Source organism: Tupaia chinensis, unplaced genomic scaffold (genome assembly GCF_000334495.1).
Source record: "Tupaia chinensis unplaced genomic scaffold, TupChi_1.0 Scaffold000081_1, whole genome shotgun sequence".
Lineage (NCBI taxonomy): Eukaryota > Metazoa > Chordata > Mammalia > Scandentia > Tupaiidae > Tupaia > Tupaia belangeri.
Window position 1 is genome coordinate 3,225,650 of NW_006159542.1, and position 22,490 is coordinate 3,248,139.

General features: G+C 41.8%; 1 protein-coding gene across 1 annotated transcript in view; it reads right to left on the reverse strand.

Annotated features, from left to right (window-relative positions):
- SUSD1 (sushi domain containing 1) overlaps positions 1-22,490 on the reverse strand; it is a 150,065-nt gene that overhangs the window by 55,519 nt on the left and 72,056 nt on the right. Inside the window, exons 9-12 of the mRNA XM_027769349.1 lie at positions 17,516-17,613; positions 16,734-16,920; positions 4,111-4,220; positions 152-344 (exon numbers count right to left, since the gene is read on the reverse strand). Coding sequence (XP_027625150.1) covers positions 152-344; positions 4,111-4,220; positions 16,734-16,920; positions 17,516-17,613 — 588 coding nt within the window. The remainder of the gene's footprint in view (positions 1-151; positions 345-4,110; positions 4,221-16,733; positions 16,921-17,515; positions 17,614-22,490) is intronic.

Below are 22,490 nucleotides of genomic sequence, written 5' to 3' on the forward strand. Positions count from 1 at the left end.
ACCCAAGGTGAAGTTGACAGCTTCTTCAAGTGAGAAGCCAAGTCTCCTATCTCTCAGACTAGCATTCTTCATGCTCCCCACAGTGTACATGTCCATGCGCTTATATAACTTGTTGTCCAGAGGTAGAAAACAGAAGGCCGTCTACACCCACCTGCTGGTGCAGTCACTGTGGTTACTTGCAGCGAATGATGCTCAGGAGAGCCCAGTAGAGTGACAGTCACTGTATAAGCAGTTGTCGGGTACAGATCCAAACACAGGACCGGAGCGCATTCCTTCGTTGTGAAGTTAAATGATGTCACATGGTAAAAGTCATGCAGATACCACCTTCGACCCAGAACTTTAATCTGTCATGAGATTTAAAGAAAGTTGTATTACATGTTCTGTTTGCTTGTAGATATCTGTACTGCAAGCAAAATAGAAACGAAGCATTGTTTTCCCTATTTTTAGAAGCTAACCTAAGGAAGGACTTTACAAAGCTACCTTACCTATCCCATTCAAACTCACTCTTAACCAGGTATAGGAGGAAGCTTAAAATGCACAATTGCAGGTCAGCCAGGTGGTGTGGTGGTGAAGGCAGCTTGATCCCACATGGCTGACTGTGCTGTTCAAATTCCAGACCTAGTGGCTTAAAAAACACACTAGACATGTGTGTGTGTATGCCTAAAACCCCAAGGGGAGAAGGGATTATAGTGTGACCTTCCCCTGGGGGTGCTTTCTCACTCTCTCTCTCCAGAGAGTACATGCACCTTACAGAAGAAAAGAGAAAGAAAAAAAAAGCAAAACCACATCTCAAGTAAATATCAGGCTGTTTTCAAGTAATCCCTTGGTGCTCACCTAATTGAAAGAAATTGCTCTAGAGTATTGAGCAAAATTATTTTATTTATTAACTTTGTCAGTGCAAGGAGGAATCCACAAACAAGCCTCCTCGAACAGAGTATTTAAACTTCATGAGGACGACCCCATATCGTACATGTAAAGCAACTGTGCAAGGGCACTTCACTTGACCCTCCCTGTTAGAGCTCTGGTAAAAGAACTTTTGATCCAGGAAGTCCTCACACATGCCGTTAACCCATCACACTCTACCCAACTAAGAAGCAGGCACAGGGAGTTCATCATAGGGAAAAACCTTGGTGAAAGTTCCAGAAGCAGGATGATTGCCCTGGTGTGCTTTAGTTGGTGGAGATGCCCACATGTTTAGTGGTTCCACTGACTCTCGTGCCATTGGCTATGTCACCCACAAGCCCCCTCTTCACTGTCAATCACCAACTCTTCCCCATTAATCTCCCATGGTCATCCAAGACCTTGACACCTGGTTTGTAATGATTGCTCTCACAAGTAACTCCTCACAATCTATTGAATAACTTGATGGTCCTTATAAACAATTAGCAAAACTGGGCCCTCGAGTTCCCTGAGCTCAACTCCTTGAACCTCTTCCACACCACTTCAGCCACCCATATCCATGGCCACACTCTACACTGGTTATCATCAAAGCTACCCTCCAAGATCTCACAGCCAGCTCTTTTTCTGGACCACATACCAGTACGGCATAATATGTTCATGTGTGTATGAGAAATACCTGTATTCTCTTTTGCAAACTGCTTTTGAATGTCCACTTTTTCCCAATAGATTTTTTAATGTTTTTTTTTTTGAAGAGGTTTTTGCTACAGAGTGCATGCGCTCGCCAGACAGACAGACAGAGACAGAGAGACAGAAAGCGAGAAATCACCCCCCAGGGAGGATGGCCACGCCACAATCCCTTCTCCTCCATTCTCCTCTCAGGATCTTGGGCACGCACGCACACGCGCCTGGCGTGAGTTTAAGCCACCGGGTCCGGGACACGAACCACAGTCAACTACGTGGAAGTCCAGCGACATAGCCATTACCCTAACTGCTGGTCCCCCCAATAAATTTAAGAGTATTTCACATGTTACATAATAACTGTTAAACATAATTTTAACAAAACTTTTTTTTTTCAAAATCATTTATTTTTCTTAACCAAGTATAATATTCAACCAATTGCCCTAGAACTATTCATTGAAGAAAACTTCCTTGGTCTTCTGATTTGAAAAATCACCTTTATTATATATTAAATTATTTAGATAACTTGAATGTGTTTCTAACCCACTGTTCTTTCCAATGTGGAAATCTGGATATTTCACTTGCCTGTTAAAATCCTTCAGTGATGGGACCAGCAGATGGAATAATGGCTATGTCGCTAAACTCTCATGTAGTCAACCACGGTTTGACTGGTGGCTTAAACTCACGCCAGGCGCGTGTGCATGCGTGCCCAAGATCCCGAGAGGAGAATGGAGGAGAAGGAATTGCGGCGTGGTCATCCCCCCTGGGGGGTGATTTCTTGCTTTCTGTCCCTCTGTCTCTCTCTGTCTTTCTGGAGATTGCACGTGCCCTATAGCAAAAACCTCTCCAATAAATAAATAAATAAATAAATATCCTTCAGTGACTCCACATGGACATCAAAATAAAATCCAAACTCCAAAGCATAGCATACAGGGTTTTTAGCGATCTGACCACTGCTTAGAGTTTTGCCTCTTTTCTTCCTATTCCCCTTTGCTTTCTTTTCTCTTTTTCTTTTAATTTTTTTAGAATTATTTACTTTTTAAAAAAATTATTCATTAATTTATTTTAACTTGACTGAAGAGAGAGAGCGAGAAAGAGGGAAATTGAGAAAACAAGCCACCAGGTCCAGGACTCAAACCATGGTCAGCCATGCGGAAGTCCAGTGCTCTAAACACCACACCACCTGCTGGCCTCGAGCTAATTAACTTTCATTTAAAACTGAGTCTACTCTCTGCCAAATTGATGTGGCGCAACCCAGAACTTGTGAGCAACTAAAGCAACCCAGGGCTGATAGCTACCTGGGCTTTCTGATCCCCAGTTCAGGGGAGGGACAGCTAGCTTGCCCTGGTGTGCTTTAGTTAGTGGAGATGCCCACATGTTTAGTGGTTCCACTGACTCTCGTGCCATTGGCTATGTCACCCACAAGCCCCCTCTTCACAAGCTAGCTTGCTGTCCCTCCCCTAACTATTGAGCGGCCAGAGGCTTTGAGCAGGATGAAACATGCTTCTCTGTCAGCTCTGTATTAGGGTGGACACTGAGTCCCTTTTCCCTGATAGGACACTCCAAGCTTGCCAAAACTGTCCCTTCCCAATAAACCCATAAAAGACTGTATCCAACTCAGCTGGGGCCAGAGATTCAGAGTATTAACTCCTCTGTGCCCCTGATGCAATAAACAGTTCTCCTTTCTCTCTGGAGTGCTGCATTTCATTCCTCGGCATCTGCTTTTCCACAAAAAAATGACTTGTTAGGCACAAAAATAAATATCACTCTGCCCAGATTTATTGTGTCATTGGGAAAGTCATTACACATTTTTGCATAGAAAAACATAGGCAAATACTTGTGACTTTCCTGACAACCTAAGATTTATCATTTTATCCAGGGTGTTAAAAAAAAAAAAAAAAAAAAAAAAAAAAAAAACCAAGTGAAATGAGGGTCAATAGCTATTCAATGAGTTTCTTAAAACTCACATCCAAATGTGAATTTGATGACCACATAAGCTGTAATGTTTCTTTTAATTTGGTAGATGGTGCATCACTTATTGGAGAGAGAGAGAAAAAGGGAGAAAGCACCCCAGCACGGGAGATGGTCATACTTCCCTCTCCTCCGTTCTCCTTTCAGGATTGTGGGCGCGCGTGCACACACACACATACACACTCACACATGCACATGCACCCAGCATGTTTTCAACCCATCAGGGTCAGGACTTGAACCACACAGTTGACCATGGGAGATACAGTTGCCTTAACCAGTATGCCATTGGATGGCCCAGCTGTAATTATTAAATGAACTAAAATAAAATATAAATGTGAAATATCAGGCAGAAAAAATGACAACAAGTCACCAAATACAGTCTTTGGTCAGTTTAGTCCCTTATTAACATCCATTTCACGTCTATGTCTAGAAGCAACAATGACAAACTGTCCAGAAGTTCATTCTATTAGTAGTTTTTTACTACTTTGGATCCTCACTTGGAGGTCACTCAAATTTTAAGTGGCACAATTCTTTGACAGATAGCATAAGAGATCTTCTTACTTGGTATATCCGTTCTGATCCAACTTTCCTAGAATGCCTGTTCAATTTCAAACACGTTTCATTAAATATTGATACATTGAAAATTCCATCATCTTCTAAGAGAGCATCTTCTAAAAGATAAGAGAGAACATACAGAAAGGTTGCATCATCTTGGCTAAACATATCACGGCTGAACACAAGTTAGACTGACATCTTACAAGAACCCATAGGGTGTTTAGCAGGAAGAACATTAAATCTGGCACCAGCAGACTTAACTTTAAGTCCTGGCTCCACTTAGCTAAGTCACTGGACTCCCTGGTGCCGGGGTCCAGCCTCGGCGTGGGTGGGTTATCTCGAACCTCAGTTTCCTTATTGGTGAAGTTAAGTAACCCATCTTGTTTTTCTTATGTTATAGGATGTTGAAAGAATCAAATAAAATATTTTAAAAGTGCTATAAATTAATAAAGTTGTGATATTTTTAGAAAGTTAGTCCTAGGGCTGGCAGGTGGTGTGGTGGTTAAGGGCACTGGACTCCCACATGGCCGACCATAATTTAAGTCCTGGACCTGGTAAATAAATAAATAAATAAATAAATAGAAGAAAGTTAGTCCTATCACTTGAATGGTCCATAGTAAAATGTCATGACAAAGCCCAGGCTGGTGACACAGTCAGTAACGTACTGAACTGCCATGGAAGCCACATGGCCAGCTGCAAGTTTGAATCCCTGGTCTGGTCAGTCTGAGGCATGTGGCTGTCCATGGGCACCCAAGATCCTGACAAGCTGGTGCTCTGAGGAAGGGAAATCATAGTGTGACAAGATCCTGTCAAAGGTGCTTGTGCCCTACCCCCACACATACACACACACACATTCTCTATCACAAATAAAAATAAAAAGTGTAAAATGTCAGGAAGGTAAGCATACCAGTAGCCAAAAAATCTGAGAATTAAAAAAAAAAAGGTAAATAAAAATCAAAGACCATTAGAACCCTCAAGCAGGTACTTTCCAATCTAGAAAATGCCCAAAAAGTAGATGACCAGGGACAAAGATACTTGCTTTCACAGCAGACAGTATTTCAAGAGGTAGTCAGATAAGTAGTAAAGCAATAAAATAATCAGAAAGCAGACTTATTTCAACCGTTGTATAGTAAAAATGTCACTTCATACCTTCGGTGAATCAATTCATTCCTTCAATGTTCTCGTTTCTTAATGTAGTCAAAAGAAGAGATTCGTTACTAATGAATTAAACTCAGAGAGTCCAAGAATAACATGGATAATTTTCAAGGAAAAGAACATTTCCTCATAAACAAGGCTGGACATTTTCTTTCTTTCTTTCTTTTTTTTTTTTTTTTGAGAGGTGTTTGCTATAGGGCGCGTGTGCTCACCAGAAAGACAGAGACAGAGAGACAGAAAGCGAGAAATCACTCCCAGGGGGGCTGGCTACGCGCAATCCCTTCTCCTCCATTCTCCTTTCGGGATCTTGGGCACGCACACACATGCGCCCGGTGTGAGTTTAAGCCACCAGGTCCGGGACTCAAATCACAGTCGACTACATGGGAGTCCAGCGACACAGCCATTACGCCAACTGCTGGTCCAAAGGCTATACATTTTCTATCAATGGAAAAATGTTTTACTGTCAGACAGAAGCTATTTTATAACTATCTTTAATGAGTATTTCTCCCATGGGAGCCTCTGCTACCTAGGGATGAATAATGATAACAATAAAGCATTCCAGTCACAATCAGAATCGTCCACGGCATTTTCAGTATCACTAACACGCAGCACAAGGCCATTAGCTGGGAGAACATTTTCCTGGCTATAACTGGAAAATGCAAAAATATGGTTATGAGAGAGAATTTGAAGACCTATCATCTGTGCTCTCCTTCATTCTCACAACTTTTATTTTAAAGATTTTATAAGGACATCAGAAACAAAAATTGCCACATGCATGCATAATGATTTAGAGGAATACCAAATGTATGTAGACAAGAAATGCCCAGATTTATATAAGAAACACCACCTAAAGTATACGTCAGTACACCGACGGTGCGGAAGTGGCAGCACCGCCTGCATCGTTCCCATCTCAGTACGACTTCCACACAAGGCAGACATCAGGTCTGAACTCAGGGGGAGAAGGCAATGTGAACAAAGGCATCTGGCTCCCACCTCCCACACCGGATCCTGACAGAACTGACTGAGAAAAAGGAAAAAATGGGTCAAAATTTGCATCTGGGTTGGAAAGCAGGGTCGGTTGCCATACACAAGGCAGAAACATGAAGACATTTCTGCTTAGCAGTGCATGAGACCAGGCTAAAGAAAGACACCAAGAGCTACTAATGGACTCGCCCTGCAAGCAAAGGAACTGGAGGAGAACTGTTGCCCGTGGAGGAAGCAAGCGGGCCTGGAACAAATCACCGAGGACTGGTGCACAAGGGACCATTTAGCCCAGTGGTTCCCGAACCCAACTGCACAGCAGAAGCCTCTGGGTACAGTGGATCTGAAGTAAAGCTTGCACGTCTAAAGCTCACTTAAAGTTCACAAGGCAGATCTGACATGGATAGGTAGATAAACAGGGGGAAGGAGAGGGAGATTGCACTTAGGAAGCAAAGAATGAGTATAATTTAGAAAAAAAATGAGCAAAGTAATGGTAAAATTAGGCAGTATCTATTTTGTACTTTCAATTAAAAATTCTATTTTTTTTTTTTTTAATTTTAGAGACATTTTTGCTATAGGGCACATGTGCTTGCCAGAGAAACAGAAAGTAAGAAATCACCACCACCACCACCCCCAGGGGATGGCCACACTCCAATCCCTTTTTTCTCTGTTCTCTTCTCGGGATCTTGGGCACACACGCACTGGTACCCAGCATGTTTTAAGCCACGAGCTCTGAGACTCAAACCTTAGTTGACTGCCTGGGAGTACAGCAACGTAACCATTACGCCATCTGCTGGTCCCAAAAAAGTATTTTTAAATGGATTCGTATAAGGGAAAAAGGATGAGATGATAAGAGAATGTGATAGCTGAGAGAAATCTGGTAGAAAGAGGCAGAAACAAAAAGAGAACTAGATGAGTCCCCCTCCCCCCAAAAGAGGAAGCAAAAGTGCAATCACAGAATTTAAAGAGAGCTAGAAAGAGTGAAGATCAGCCTCAGCCTTAGTAGCACGAGCTGGTTGGGACTGCTGCTCAGTGAGCTGAGGCCACAAGGGGACCCACATTAGGGACCAGCAGATGGTGTAATGATTACGTTGCTGGACTCTCATGTAGACAACAGTGGTTCGAGTCCTGGACCCAGTGGCCTAAATTCACACCAGGCATGTGTGCGTGCTTGCCCAAAATCCCAAGAGGAGAATGGAGGAGAAGGGATTTCAGTATGGCCATTCTCCCTGGGTGATGATTTCTTGCTTTCTGTCTCTCTGCCTCTCCAGTGAGCACATGTGTCCTATAGCAAAAATCTCTCTCCAAAAAAAAGAAAGGAGCTGGGAGGGCCTAGGGTTAACTCCTAGCCTACCCAAAAGGCCCCGTGGTGCGCACCTGTAGTCCCAGCTATTTGGAAGGCTCACAATGTAGCAGAGAGTCGAAAAGAAAAAGAAACAGTAAAGATCGGAAATGTCAGCGCATAGAGTATGCATATAAATATAGAGAGAGAACAAACCTGTCACATACTCACAGGAGGTAGAAGAAATGTGTGAATCTTTGGACAAGCAGAGAGTCACCTGAAGCACACATGGACTAACTACTTGGGACACAGAGATCTGAGCCAAGAAGGAGAGGGAGAGGCCATACCAGGTATGCACCTGCTAAGCCTCTCACGTCTTCCGTATGTATAAGGGCAAAGGAGGAAGGAAAGTTATTTTTTAGAGAAAGTTGTAAAAACAACTTTTTGGGGGACCAGCATTAGCATAATGGCTATGTCACTGGACTCCCATGTAGTTGACCGCAGTTCAAGTCCTGAACCAGGCTGTTTAAACTCACACCAGGTGCGTGTGCCTACGTGCCCAAGATCCCGAGAGGAGAATGGAGAAGAAGGGATTGCGGCGTGGCCATCCCCCCTGGGGGGTGATTTCTCACTTTCTGTCTCTCTGTCTCTCTCTGTCTGTGTGACGAGCACACATGCCCTATAGCAAAAACCTCTCAATAAATAAATAAATAAATAAATAAATAAATAAATAAATAAAAAGAGAAATTTGTTTTTTAGAGAATTAAAAAAATAGGGGGATTTCCAGAATATGTTGGCTTTGGTATTGATTAGGGGGTAAGACTAAATGATGCCAGAGGCTGGACAGAACACCTTGGAATCTGGAACAGTACATTTATCAGATCACACACCCATCTAACGGTCTCCCAGTGTTTCCATGCAAGAAGGCCACATTCCCGAGCACGCAATCACTCATTCACTCAGAATCGACAGATCCATGGTTTTCTGGAAGCATGGTGTTCCTGCTGTTCTCTAACAGAAAAAGACATCCACATGAAAAAGGAGAAAATGAAAAACCAATGTGAATGGACAGGAAGTTCCACACTGGGGCATGTGAAGAGGAAAAATCAAATGTTCTCCATATATAGATAGGTTGAAATCTGGAGACCAAAAACCTCATAGGGAAACTGAGTGAAAAGCATCAACACTTATATACCCTCTTCTCATGAGAGAAATTTCTGTCTATGCACTATTGAATTCTCAATGCCTAAAACAATATCAGACACACGGAAGGTGGTCTATGAACATTTATCAGGAGCTCGAATAAATTATTAATGTCTTGGATTTTTAAAAAATAATTATTTATTTAATTTTACTTATTATTATTATTTTTTAATTTGCTATAGTGCACAAGCCCTCACCAGAGAGGCAGAGAGACAGAGAGAGAGAGAGAGGGAAAGTGAGAAAGCAAGCTGCCAGGTCTAGGACTCGAACCACGGTTGGCCATGTGGGAGTGGGGGCGGTGATTTCTCACTTTCCCTCTCTAGCAAGCATGCACACTCTATAGTACAAAACTATTAAAAAATAAAATAAAAATTTAAAAATAATTTTTTTTCCCAGAAAGGCTCTCAACATACTCTATCTCCAAGAGTACATCTACAGCAATATTATCCAGATAGGCCCTAAGAAGAAAAAAAGAAAAAGCAGACAAAGGCATATCATGCAACTGCAATCACAAAGTAATTTTAAGAGCCAATATTACTATCAAAGTGTAACTCAAGGCAAAAAATATGAAGATAAAATGAGCCATTTGTTTCTACTGAAAGTATCTACAATTAAGACATTGGTCATTAACATAAATAAAATAACATCGAAACGTGTGAGGGGTCAGACAGTGGTACAAAGATAAAGCACAGAGCTCTGCAAGACTGGCCCCCATGGGAAGGTTCCAGGTTCAAGTCTAGAGACCTTTCTGGAGAGCCCCAGGCACTCTCATACCCATGATCTGGGGCTGACGGAACCTGGGCATGGATCACAGTGTCAAGATCCTGTTGCAAACTCTGTCTCTCACTCTCTTGGGAGAAATAAGTAATTTTTTTTTAGATAGATTTTTGCTATAGGGCACATGCTCTCACCAGAGAGATGGAAAGTGAGAAATCACCCCCCTTCCCCACCCATGATCCATGGCAACTGAAGCTAGAGATGGCTCACACCCTCAAGACCCATTTAGGCGTGCTGTCTCTATCTCTCTTACTCGTGGAAAAAATTAATTTAAACTTCAATCCCTTCTCCTCCTTTCTCCTCTTGGGATTTTAGGCACACACGCACACACACCTGGCATGAGTTTTAAGCCTCTGGGTCCGGGACTCAAACTGCGGTTGGCCATGCAGGAGTCCAGCACCAAAATCATTAAGAGGGTGTGTGAGGGGCTAGCAGGTGGCATGGTGGTTAAGGCTCTGGACTCGCTCATGGTTGACCACAGTTTGAGTCCCAGACCTGGCAACTTGCTTTCACACTTTCCCCCTCTCTCTCATTCTCTGCCTTGCTGTGGTGAGTGCACATGCCCCATAACAAATTTTAAAATAATAATAAATAGGGCCAGCAGGTGGAGTGGTGGCTAAGGTGCAGGACTCCACATGGCAACCACAGTTGGGTTCCCAGACCTGGCAGCATGCTTTCTCACTTTCCTTCACTCTCTCTATCTCTCCCTCTCTTGGTCTCACTTTGGTGAGTGTACATGTCCTATACCAAATTAAAGAAGAATAAGAATGGTGACTAAAATAAAATTAAAATAGTTATTAAAAATAATAAACAAAAATAAATATTTCTTTTTAAACAAAAAATAAAGGGTGCAGAACCTAGAAAACAACAAAGCCAAAACAATTGAGAAAAATGACAGTCCAAGTAAAAAAACACAAAACAACAGTTCTGAATAACCCTATTAATAAAGTTGGCTTGGGACCGGCAGGTGGTTAAGAGCACTGGGCTTTCACAAGGCCAACTATGGTTCGAGTCCCGGACCTGGAGGCTTGCTTTTTCACTTTCCCTCTCTTTCACTTTGTCCCTCTCCGGCCAAATTAAAATAAATAAATAAAATAAATTAATTAAACTAAATAATTCTTAATAAATAAATAAATAAAAGTTGGCTTGGGACCAGCAAATGGTATAATGGTCACATCGCTGGACTCCCATGTAGTCAACCACAGTTCCAGAGTGAGTGTCAGACCCAGAGGCTTAAAACTCATGCCAGGATCATATGTGTGCATGCCCAAAATCCTGAGAGGAAACTGGAGGAGAAGGGTTCTCCCCGGGGTGGGGGGAGGGGGAGGGCTGATTTCTTGCTTTCTCTCTGCCCTCTTTGTCTCTCCAGCAAGCACACATGCCCTATAGCAAAAATCTGTCTTAAAAAAATAAAAATAAAAAAATTAAGTTGGCTTAAGACTAGCTCTGGGGCCCACAGGCAGCATGGTGGTTAAGGGCACTGAACTCCCCCATAGCTGGCCGCAGTTAGAGTCCCGGACCTGACAGCTTTCTCTCTCTCTCTCTTTCTTGAAATCCTGAGAGGAAACTGGAGGAGAAGGGTTCTCCCCGGGGTGGGGGGAGGGGGAGGGCTGATTTCTTGCTTTCTCTCTGCCCTCTTTGTCTCTCCAGCAAGCACACATGCCCTATAGCAAAAATCTGTCTTAAAAAAATAAAAATAAAAAAATTAAGTTGGCTTAAGACTAGCTCTGGGGCCCACAGGCAGCATGGTGGTTAAGGGCACTGAACTCCCCCATAGCTGGCCGCAGTTAGAGTCCCGGACCTGACAGCTTTCTCTCTCTCTCTCTTTCTTGTTCCCTCTCTCTCTGGTCAAATTTAAATAAATAAATAAATAAATAAAGTTTAAAAAAAAATAATAATTCTTGGGACCAGCAGTTGGCGTAATGGCTATGTCACTGGACTCCCACGTAGTCGACCGTGGTTCGAGTCCCGGACCCGGTGGCTTAAACTCACGCTGGGCACGTGTGCGTGCGTGCCCAAGATCCCGAGAGGAGAATGGAGGAGAAGGGATTGCGGTGTGGCCATCCCCTCTGGGGGGGTGATTTCTCGCTTTCTATCTCTCTATCTCTCTCTGTCTGTCTGGCGAGTGCACGCGCCCTATAGCAAAAACCTCTCAAAAAAAAATTCTTAAAAAAAAAAAGACTAGATCTTAAGTCACCTACAATCAAACAACATTCTACCTTATTATTCAGCACTTATTGAACTTACAAAACTTGGCAAAAGAGTAAGGACCAAGAAAATGTCAATGAATTCCCCAAGGCATACTGAAGTGTAATAAAACTAAAAATTAACAACAGTGTAAATATTAAAAAGAAAAAAAAAACTACAACTTGTATAAAACACTTATAATTAATTCTTCAATCAAAAGGGAAATCAAAATAGCAATTATATAATGCTTTGAAAGTAAAGATAAAGAGAATATATATTAACATACTCATAAATAATTCTTCAATCAAAGGGAAAATCAGAATAGCAATTATCTCATGCCTTGAAAGTAAGGATAAAGAGAACACGTATCGATGCCTGAGGAAGTCTGCCAAAACTCAAACCCAGAAGGGAGAAAGAAGCAGTAGAGACTTTTATTGTCAAACAAGAAAAGAATGGAAGTAAGCTGAATTATGCATATAACTCAAGAGTTTAGAAATAGAACAATATGCCCCATTGAAGAAAGACATGAAGAAAATAATAAAAATAAGAGGAGAAATTAGTGAATTATTTTTTAAAAGGCAATTTTAAAATTCAAGGCTTCATTCTTTGGGGGAAAAAAACAGTAATAAAATGGATAACCCCAACTAATTTTTTTAAAGAATTATTTTTATTTAACTTTATTTATTTATTTTATCAAAGATGGACAGAGTTGGGGAGGGATGCTAAAGCAAGCCACCAGGTCCAGGACTTGAACCACGGTTGGCCATATGGGAGTCCAGCACACTTAACTACCACGCCACCTGCCAGCCCTGCTAATTTATTTTTTAAGAGAGAAAAACAAATTAGGAATCAGAATTTGCAGTAGGGCAGGTGCACTCACTGGAGAGAAAGAGACAAGAAGAGAAATTGAGAAATCACCTCCCAGAGAGGATGGCCACAGTGCAATCCCTACTCGTATATTCTCCTCTAGGGATTTTGGGCAAACACACATGCCCAATATGACTCTCAAGCCACCAGTCCAGGACATGAACCACAGTCAGCCATGTGAGAGTCCAACATCTTACCACCAAGCCAAATGTGGCCCCTTTTCAATTCATTTTAAGGGAACTAGCATAACCCTGATGATGAAATCAGACAGCAGAATGTGCAGAATCCAGAGAAAGACATGGACAAACGCTTACAACCATGCACGAGTAAACAGAAAAGACTTGAGCAGATATGGAGTAAATGTAGACACATACCTTCTTCCCAGTTGGGATGATTCAATATGAATACTAATTCTCCTTAGAGTCATTTGCAAATTTAACCCAAGTCTGTTTAAAATTTCAGATGAAAGTGGTCTAGAGACATTAGATAACTCAGTCACAGTCACTCAACACTTCAAAGCAGAGCGAAGATGCAGAAGCAGGTCTGCCTGACTTTTAAAACCATGTTTTCCCAGTGGGAAGCAACTGGACAGGTAACTGGATATTAGTCAAAACAGCTGACACTGAACAGCAAGCTGTCACTCTGAACAGTGACAGATGAGTCTGAAGTCCTGTGATAACCTTTTAAAGAAGATCTAACCCTATAAACCCATAGTAGTTTATTACTAATTTTATAGTTTCTCTAATTAGCTTTATAATAAGAGAAATTTAATTCTATAATATCTTTGTGTATATATTATTTATATTATATATTATTTACATAGAAATAGTTTTATTTATATATAAGCACCAAGATACCTTTCTTACAATTTCATAGTTGGTTTTATATTGTTAAGATTGGCAGACTTGGGGACCAGCAGGTGGCATGGTGGTTAAGGCGCTGGACACTCCCACATGGCTGACCATGGTTCGAGTCCTGAACCTGGTAGCTTGCTTTCTCACTCCCTTACTCTCCTATCTGTGTGTCTCTTTCTCTGATCAAATTAAAATAAATTAATAAATTTTAAAAGTTATTAAAAAAAAAAAAAAAAATGGCAGACTTTGGGGCCAGCAGGTGGCATGGTGTTCAAGGACACTGGACTCCCACATGGCCAACTGCAGTTCGAGTCCCAGACCTGGCGACTAGCTTTCTCACTTTCTCTCTCTCTCCCCCCTTCTCTGGTCATATTAAAATAAATAAATAAAGTTAAATAAAATAATTCTTTTAAAAAAAAAATTGGCAAACTTAGGCCCAGCCACAGTGGTTCACTCTGCTAAGACAATGTCCTCTTCAGACTGAGGCCACATGGGAGGCCCAGGTTTGATTCCCAGTCCAATCTAAAGGGCAACACACATGTCCTTATAATCCCAGCTGTCAGGCCAAGGCAGGAGGACTGCGCCTAACAAAATCTTGTCTTTAAAAAACAAATAGATGACGGACTTTTCAATTATTTCTGTCAAATCTATGTTACTTCCTAGAGTCTTCCTAGCAGCAACATCCGCGAGTACAGGTACATTTTCTCGCACACAACATCAAACAGTTCATTGAGAATTAGGAGCCGGATGGTGGCACAGCAAGCATGTGCTCGTGCATGGGCTGGGAGTGGATTGCTGCACGAAGACCCTATTGAGGGTGCCATCCCTCTGTCTGTCTTTCTCTCAGTCTCTGTCTCTCTCATTCATGGAAGGAATAAATATTTTTTTAAAAAAAAGAATTACCTCAACTTCCTAAAACAACGATGATGGCAGTGGCTTCTCAAGGTTTGTCTATGTAGTATTAAGTTAGCCCTGGCACCCTATTACCAGAATTATTTTTTTACACCGATTGTAATTGTCACAATGTTGTTTACAAATGCATTCGGCAGGGTCAGCAAGTGGTGTGATGGTTGAGGTGCTAGACTCCCAGGTGGCTACGATTTAAGTCCTAGAGCTGGCGGCTTGCTTTCTCACTTTCTCTCTCTCTCTCTCATTCCCTATAGCAAATTAAAAAATAATCATAATAATAAATAAAATTAAATAAATAATTCCTTTTAAAATCCATTTCACAATTATTTGCAATTGTAGGTTTATTCCTACTTCTTTTTTTTTTTTTTTTTTTTTTAGAAAGCAAGAAATCCCCCCGGCCCATCACAGGGGAATGACCACACTCTAATTCCTTCTCCTCCATTCTCCTCTTGAGATTTTAGGAGAGCATGCACAAGTGTCCAGCATGAGTTTTAAGCCTCCAGGTTCAGAACTCAAACTGTGGGGACCCGCAGTTAGCGTAATGGCTATGTCGCTAGACTCCCATGTAGTCGACCACAATTCAAGTCCTAGACCCAGTGGCTTAAACTCACGCCGGGCGCGTGTGCGTGCATGCCCAAGATGCCGAGAGGAGAATGGAGGAGAAGGGATTGCGGCGTGGCCATCCCCCCTGGGGGGTGATTGCTCACTTTCTGTCTCTCTCTCTCTCTCTGTCTTTCTGGCGAGCGCATGCGCCCTATAGCAAAAACCTCTCCAAAAAAAAAAAAAAAAAAAAAGAACTCAAACTGAATCAACTACGCAGGAGCCTGGCAATGTAACCATTACACCACCTGCTGGTCCCTTTCCTAGTTCCATTTTTAAGGCCGGAGGGCACATGCACAGGCACAAAAAAGAGAGTGAACGCAACCCCCCAGTGGCCTGGTCACACCGCAATCCTTTTTCCTCCATTTTTCCATCCCATCAGGATCCTGGGCATACACACAGGCATATCCTGCATATGCTCCAAGCCGTCAGGGCTGTGACTGGAACTGTGGGCAGCCATGTGGATTGGCCTCTAGCTGCACAGAACTTAACCACTATGCTATGGGACCAGTTCCAATTCTTACTTTTTTTATGTTTTTTATTTTATTTTATTTTTTTATTTGTTAGAGGGCATGTATGTTTGCCAGCGATAGAGAGAGGAAAAGTAAGAAAGTACCGCCCACGGGATGGTCATGCTACAATCCCTTCTCCTCCGTTTCTCCTTTCAGGATTTGAGACACAAATGCACACATGCTTGGTGTGTTTTCAAGCAGCCCAGGTATGGGACACGAACTGTGCAGTTGGCCATTTGGAATCCAGCTGCCTTAACCACTGTGCCACCAGCTGGCCCCCAATTCCTATTTCTTCTTTGTTTATTTTTATTTTTTTGGAGATTTTTGCTATAGGGGGCGTATGCTCACCAGAAAGACAAAGAGACAGCGAGAAATCACCTTCCGGGGGGATGACCATGCCACAATCCTTTCTCTTCTGTTATCCTCTCAGGATTTGGGGCACACATGCATACATGCCCAGTGTGAATTTTAAGCTGCCAGGTCCAGGACTCAAACCTCAGTCAACTACGAGGCAGTCCAGCAACATAACCATTATGCCATCTGCTGGTCTCCAATTCCTGCTTCTTAAAGCTCTTTCCTATCTACTCTTCTTTTCTTTTCACCCAACATTACCTTTCTTCATCCTAGTGCTGCATTCCCAAGCCCTCACCCTCTGTCAACTTGATTCCCCACCCCCAATCAGTCTTGGGGGTCAGCTCCCAACCTAAAGTGTTGGGTCAGGCTCCTGGCTCCTCCTCCTTCACTCTCTCACAAGCAAAGGGAAAAAATGGCCACAGGATGCCCTCTATTGCTTTGGACAACTAAGAATTTTCTGTATCATCACCTAGTGTTCTGCCCTTTTATTTTTTTTAAGAATTATTTCTTTTAATTTTATTTATTATTATTATATTTTAACTTGATCAGAGAGAGACCAAGACGGAAAGAGAGAGAAGGAAAGTGAGAAAGCAAGTCACTAGGTCCAGGATTCAAACCACAATTGGCCATGTGGGAGTCCAGCACTTTAACCACCACGCCACCTGCCAGCCCCATGTTCTGCTCTTGTAAATTCCTTTTATTGCCTTCCACTGATACTAGAGGACTCATCTGAGAAACAGTACAGTAGTTATTCACCCTGGTGCCAGCAAGACAGAAATCTCTCCTACAAGACACTCTCTGGTCCTGGCCCCTGGAGCAACTACATTCTTCTGACACAACTCTCAGACAGCAAATACGAACTCTTCTCCCCAGCTGACTCTGAGACGCACTTCCCCACATCCTGTGCTCAGCGTGTTCTAGGAGGAAATGAATTTCACCCCCACCTACCAGCTGTCTGGAAACCAATGACGGCTGGCACAGAGCGCCTGGGAGGTGCTGTGGAAATGCTCACGGTGTAGTTGGTGCCTGGGTCCAAGTCTAAGCACACTTCTGGGGTCCTGCTGTCCGTGGTCAAGTTGACTGCCTCCTCATGAAGTGATTCCACAGGATCCAACCGTTGTTCTTTTATGTATACCTTTGTGAGAGGAAAAGACGAGAGAACCTACCATGACACCAGTCAAAACAACTAAGACTGAGGTGCTAGACCGTCTCCTGCGATTCACACGCCGCACTGCTCAGCTGGGAAAGACAGATTAAGTAAACCTCTCCAGCAAGTATCTGATGACCAAGTCTGATCAACCCAGGAATCAATAAGGGCTAAGAAGTGACATAAATGAGAAGTTTCTCTAGGGAGTTTGATTCTGCACACAGATGATCAGCAATAAATGGAGGCAGTCACAACCTGGAGGCCACTGGTGACCTTCTGTCCCCATGTTAGCAGGTGCTGGCAGGCTTGCCCTGGGGGCGTGAAACATAAGTGCTTGGAAACAAACAATAACGATGAAGCCAAATATAAATGCATCCCCCACACAAATCCCCTGTCAAATGACAAATATGCTAAACACAAAAATAAACGTAAACTACAAGAACCAAAATCTTTAAAATCTCATTCACACTTTAAAATAACAATGGAGTTGAAAAGCAATTAGATTGAGAAGCTCTGACGGAAGTAAATCTCTCTGACTCACATTCCCATTTCTGCCCCCCTAGGGGCACGTATGTTTACTTACCACATACATGATCTTGGAGTTTATTCTTCCTGAGCTTATTTGCCACCTCACACAGGTGTTATTAAACACCGATACGTCTTTAATCTCTGTCATTATTTCTAAAACAGAAAAAAGAAAGTGGATTCACTAAAATGCATCCCTGCATTTTGGAAAAATCCTGATAGAGATTAGTTGATCTGCACAGCTAGTCTATACTGAACCATTCGTGTTCTAATTTAGATTCCAGGTCAGGCAGTTCAGGCTATCCCAGGCCAATCACCCAACTTCTCTTCTTCATTAATAAAGCTGGCTCCATATCTGACCAGGAGGAAGAGATTCTTGCTTGAGTATTGGTTAAGAGTTCCAGCCTGTGATTAGCTTGACAGGCCACTGGATGCCACTGGAGTTCCACTCAGGTGAAAAGGAAGGAGGCTCAGAGAGGAAGCAGGAACTGAATCTTCCCTGCATCTGGACGAGTAAGATCTGCTTCCGCCTTCCTCATCCCAACCTGGGGGGAGGAGTGGCACTTGGAAATAGTAAGGCTATTCTCAAGAGGGAAAATTACATGTATCACCACACAGGACCATTCCTCAGAAGTAGCTTGGAATAAACAAAATTATTTCTCTACAAAGTCCCTGAGTAGGATCCTTCTGGGACTCCTTTAACCGAAGTTATTTAATCCTAGTGTATTAGTAAGCCACTGATTTCTTCAGGGTGTTCCGCTTCTTTCAAATATTTTACATCTATCCCATGTAATTGAATTTGACAAAATAGAAAACTATATTAAGGCCTTGGTTCCCTGAGGTAACACAATTTCTCATGGAACTAGTCAACCACCCAAGAAGTTGTTACAAGAGCAAGGGAGGAAGTGGGGAAAATCTAGTTATGTATTTCTTTAAGATCAAATTTCCTACAGACAAATAAAAACACATCTGTTGAGACCAGCAGATGGCGTGTTGTTTAAGGCACTGGACTCCCACATGGCCAACTGCGGCTCATGTCCCAGACCTGGCAACTTGCTTTCTCTCTCTCTCTCTGTGGTCAAATTTAAGAATAATAATAACAAATAAAATTAAATGAATAATTATTTTTAAATATTTTTTAAAAAGTGTCTATTTGCAAATGATATGATCTTATATTGAAAACCTTGAGGAATTCACACACACATACACACACACACACACTAAGGCTATTAAAGCTAAAAAAGGAGTTCAGCAAGGTTGCAAAATAGAAGGCCAATGTAAAACAATATTCATTGTATTTCTATACATTAGTATTGAACAATCAAAACAATGAAATTAAGAAAGCAACTTCAGGGACGTGCAGATGGCATAATGGTTACATCACTGGACTCCCATGTAGTCGACCACCATTCTAGTCCCAGACCTGGTGGCCTAAAATTCACACCAGGCACGTGTGTGTGCATGATCAGAATCACAAGAGAAGAATGGAGAAAGAACTGCAGCATGGCTGTCCCTCCCTTGAGGGGGATGGTTTCTCACTTTCTGTCTCTGTTTCTCTCTCTTTCCAGCAAGCACAAGTGCCCTATAGCGAAAAATCTCTCAAAAAGAAAAAAAAAAGAAAAAAAAGAAAAGCAATTTTATTTGCAATAGTATCAAAAAGAATATATATATATATATATATATATACACACACACACACACACATATGTCCTAGGTGGAGTGATCAGGCAAGGAAAGAAAATAAAGACTTAGAAACGGCAGAAGGAAGTCAAACTATCCCTTTTTGCAGAAAACATGATATTATTTATACAAAAAAAAAAAAAGACTAAAGACCACCAAAAACTCTTAAAACTGATAAACAAATTCAGTAAAGTTTCAGGATACAAAAGCAAGTAAGACCCACTTATAATAGCTAAAAAAAAAAAATTAAATACCTAGGAATAATGTAACTAAGGAGTGAAAAATCTCTACAATGAAAACTATAAAACATCAATAAAAGAAATTGAAAACACAAATGGAAAGACATCCCATGTTCATGGACCAGAAAAATCAATACTGTTAAAATGTACATACTGCTAAAAAGCAATCTAGAGATTTAATGCAGTATCTATGAAAATACCAATGGCATTCTTCACAGAAACAGAAAAAAATGGGACCAGCAATTGGCATAATGGCTATGTTGCTGGACTCCCATGTAGTCGATTGCAGTTTGAGTCCCAGACCTGGTGGCTTAAACTCACGCTGGGCGTGTGTGTATGCGTGCCCAAGATCCCTAGAGGAGAATGGAGGAGAAGTGATTGCGATGTGGCTATCACCCCCTGGGAGGGGTGATTTCTCACTTTCTGTCTCTCTGTCTCTCTCTTTCTGGCGAGCACATGCGCCCTATAGCAAAAACCTCTCAGAAAAAAAAAAAAAAAAAGAAAAGAAAAGAAATAGGAAAAAAAAACATAAAATTTGTATAGAAACACAAAAGACCTTGACTAATCAAGGCAATCATGAATAAAAAGAACAAAGCTGAAGGACATCACACTATCTGACTTCAAAATGTACCACAAGTCTAAACTAACCAAAACAGTATGTGGAAAAATAAAACAAAACAAAACAAAAAGATAATGACAAATGAAACAGAATAGAAAATCCAGAAATAAGTCCATATATATATAGCCAATTGATTTTCAACAAAGGTACTGAGAACATTCATTGAGGAAAGGATAGTCTCTTTAATAAACAATGCTGGAAAAGTTGGATATCCATATACAGATGAATGAAACTAGACCCCTCTCTCTCACCATAGACAAAAATCAATTCAATATGATTTAAAGACTACACATAAGACTCCCAACTATGAGACTATTAGTAGCAACCCCACTACTAGGCACATATCCAAAGGAAAGGAAATCAGTATGCCATAGACATAGGTTTACAGAAGCAATATTAACAATATTAACAATAATCAAGATACAGAACCAATGTAAGTATCCATCAACAGATGAATGGGTAAAGACAATGTGATCTGTGTAGAAACACACACACACAGAGTAATACTTTTCAGCCATTAAAAAGAATGAAATTCTGTTGTTCAAGGCAACATAGATGAGCCTGAAGGATATGACATTAAGTGAAATAAGCTAGACACAGAAAAAGAAAAAAAAATTGCATGCTCTCAAACATATATACAAACTAAAAGAATCATGGGACCAACAGATGGCACAATGGTTGTATCGCTGGACTCCTACATAGTCGACTGCAGTTTGAGTCCCAGACTCAGTGGCTTAAACCTCACACCAAATGTGTGTGCATGCATGCCCAAAATCCCAAGAGGAAAATGAAGGGACTGTGGTGTGGCCACACCCACTAGGGGAAGATTTCTCACTTTCTGTATCTCTGTCTCTGTCTGTTGGTGAGTGTATATACCCTACAGAAAAAAATCTCTCTTAAAAAAAAAAAAAGAAGAAGAAACTAAAAGAGTTGGCTTCGTTGAGGTAGAGAATAGAATAGTGATTAGTAGAGGTTGGGAAGTATAGCCAGGAGAAGATCAGAGATATTGGTTAACAGGTAACAAAAAAAAAAATCACAGATAAGAGGAATAAGCTCTAATGTTCTATAGCACAGTGGAGTAGCTACAGTTAGCATTTATTGTATATTTCCGAATAGCTAAAACAGAAGATTTTGAATGTCCCCAAGACAAAATAATGATAAATGTTTACGATGTCGAATATGCTAATCGTCCCATTTGTTCATTACACATTGTACGCATGTACTAAAAAATCACGCCGTGCTCCATAAATATGTGCGATTACTATGTCAAGTAAAAAGGAAAAGGAAAAGAGAAAGAAAACCCTGGAGGTAGAAGCCATCAACTATTGTTCCTGAAGAAAACAATCCTTATCTCACCAAACAGGACTGTTCCACAGCCCCAGTTCAAGCTTTCCCAGTAAATCATACACCTCTTAGGATTGTTCAGACTCTGCCAGCTACTTATTTATTCCTCGTTCTCACCCCGCATGGGCTTTGACAACATGCCCACATGCTGCCTCCTATTCTGGGGCTTCCCTGCTGTGGCACCCACACCTAAACACATGCGGTCTGGAAGTACAGGGGAGTTAAATCCCACAGCGACAGGAGCTAGAGAACAGATCTCCCTTTCTGTTCCCAACAGGGCAGTCCTACAAAGACAGTTTCCGCAGCCTCTCAGGATGCTGTCCCCTGTTGGAGCAATCCTCTGTAGTTAGTGAAGACCTGTATGATAAGTCAACCTCACTGGCTCTCTTTTCCCAGCTTTATTCTCGTTGGTCCCCACTGCGGCTTCCTGGGATTTTGTTCCCCAGTGCTAAATAAATGTAAGCCCTCTGTCTCCACCTCTGTTTTTTGGAAAATCCAGAGTAAAACAATCCCATCAAGAATGGGGGCCAGCAAGTGGTAAGGTGGTTAAGTGCGCTGGACTCCCACATGGACAGCTGTAGTTTGAGTCCTGCACCTGGCGGCTTGCTTTCTCACGTTCCCTCTCTTGCGCTCGCTCTCACTCTGTCCCTCCCTGGTCAAATAAATGAATAAACTTAAGTAATTCTTAAAAAAAATGAAACAGTACTAACAGGTGGCATGGTGGTTGGGGCTGCTGGACTCCCACATGGCTGACCATGGTTCAAGTCCCAGACCTGGCAGCCTGCCTTCTCACTCTCTCTGTCCCATTCTCGTCAAATTAAAATAAATGGATAAATTTAAATAAAATAACTTTAAAAAAAGAAAAAACTAATAAAAAACATCTTTAAGAAATTGTTGAGGGCCAACCAGCTTTCGCTTGGGACCAGCAGATGGCGTAACGGTTTTACATAGCTGGACTCCCATGTAGTTGACCGCTGTTTGAATCCCGGAACCAGCAGCTTAAACTCATGCCAGGCAGGTGGCGTGGTGGTTAAGGTGCTGGACACTCCCACATGGCCGACCACAGTTTGAGTCCCGGACTTGGTGGCTTTCTTACTCACTTTTCCTCTCTCTCTCTGTGTCTCTCTCTGGCCAAATTAAAAAAATAAATG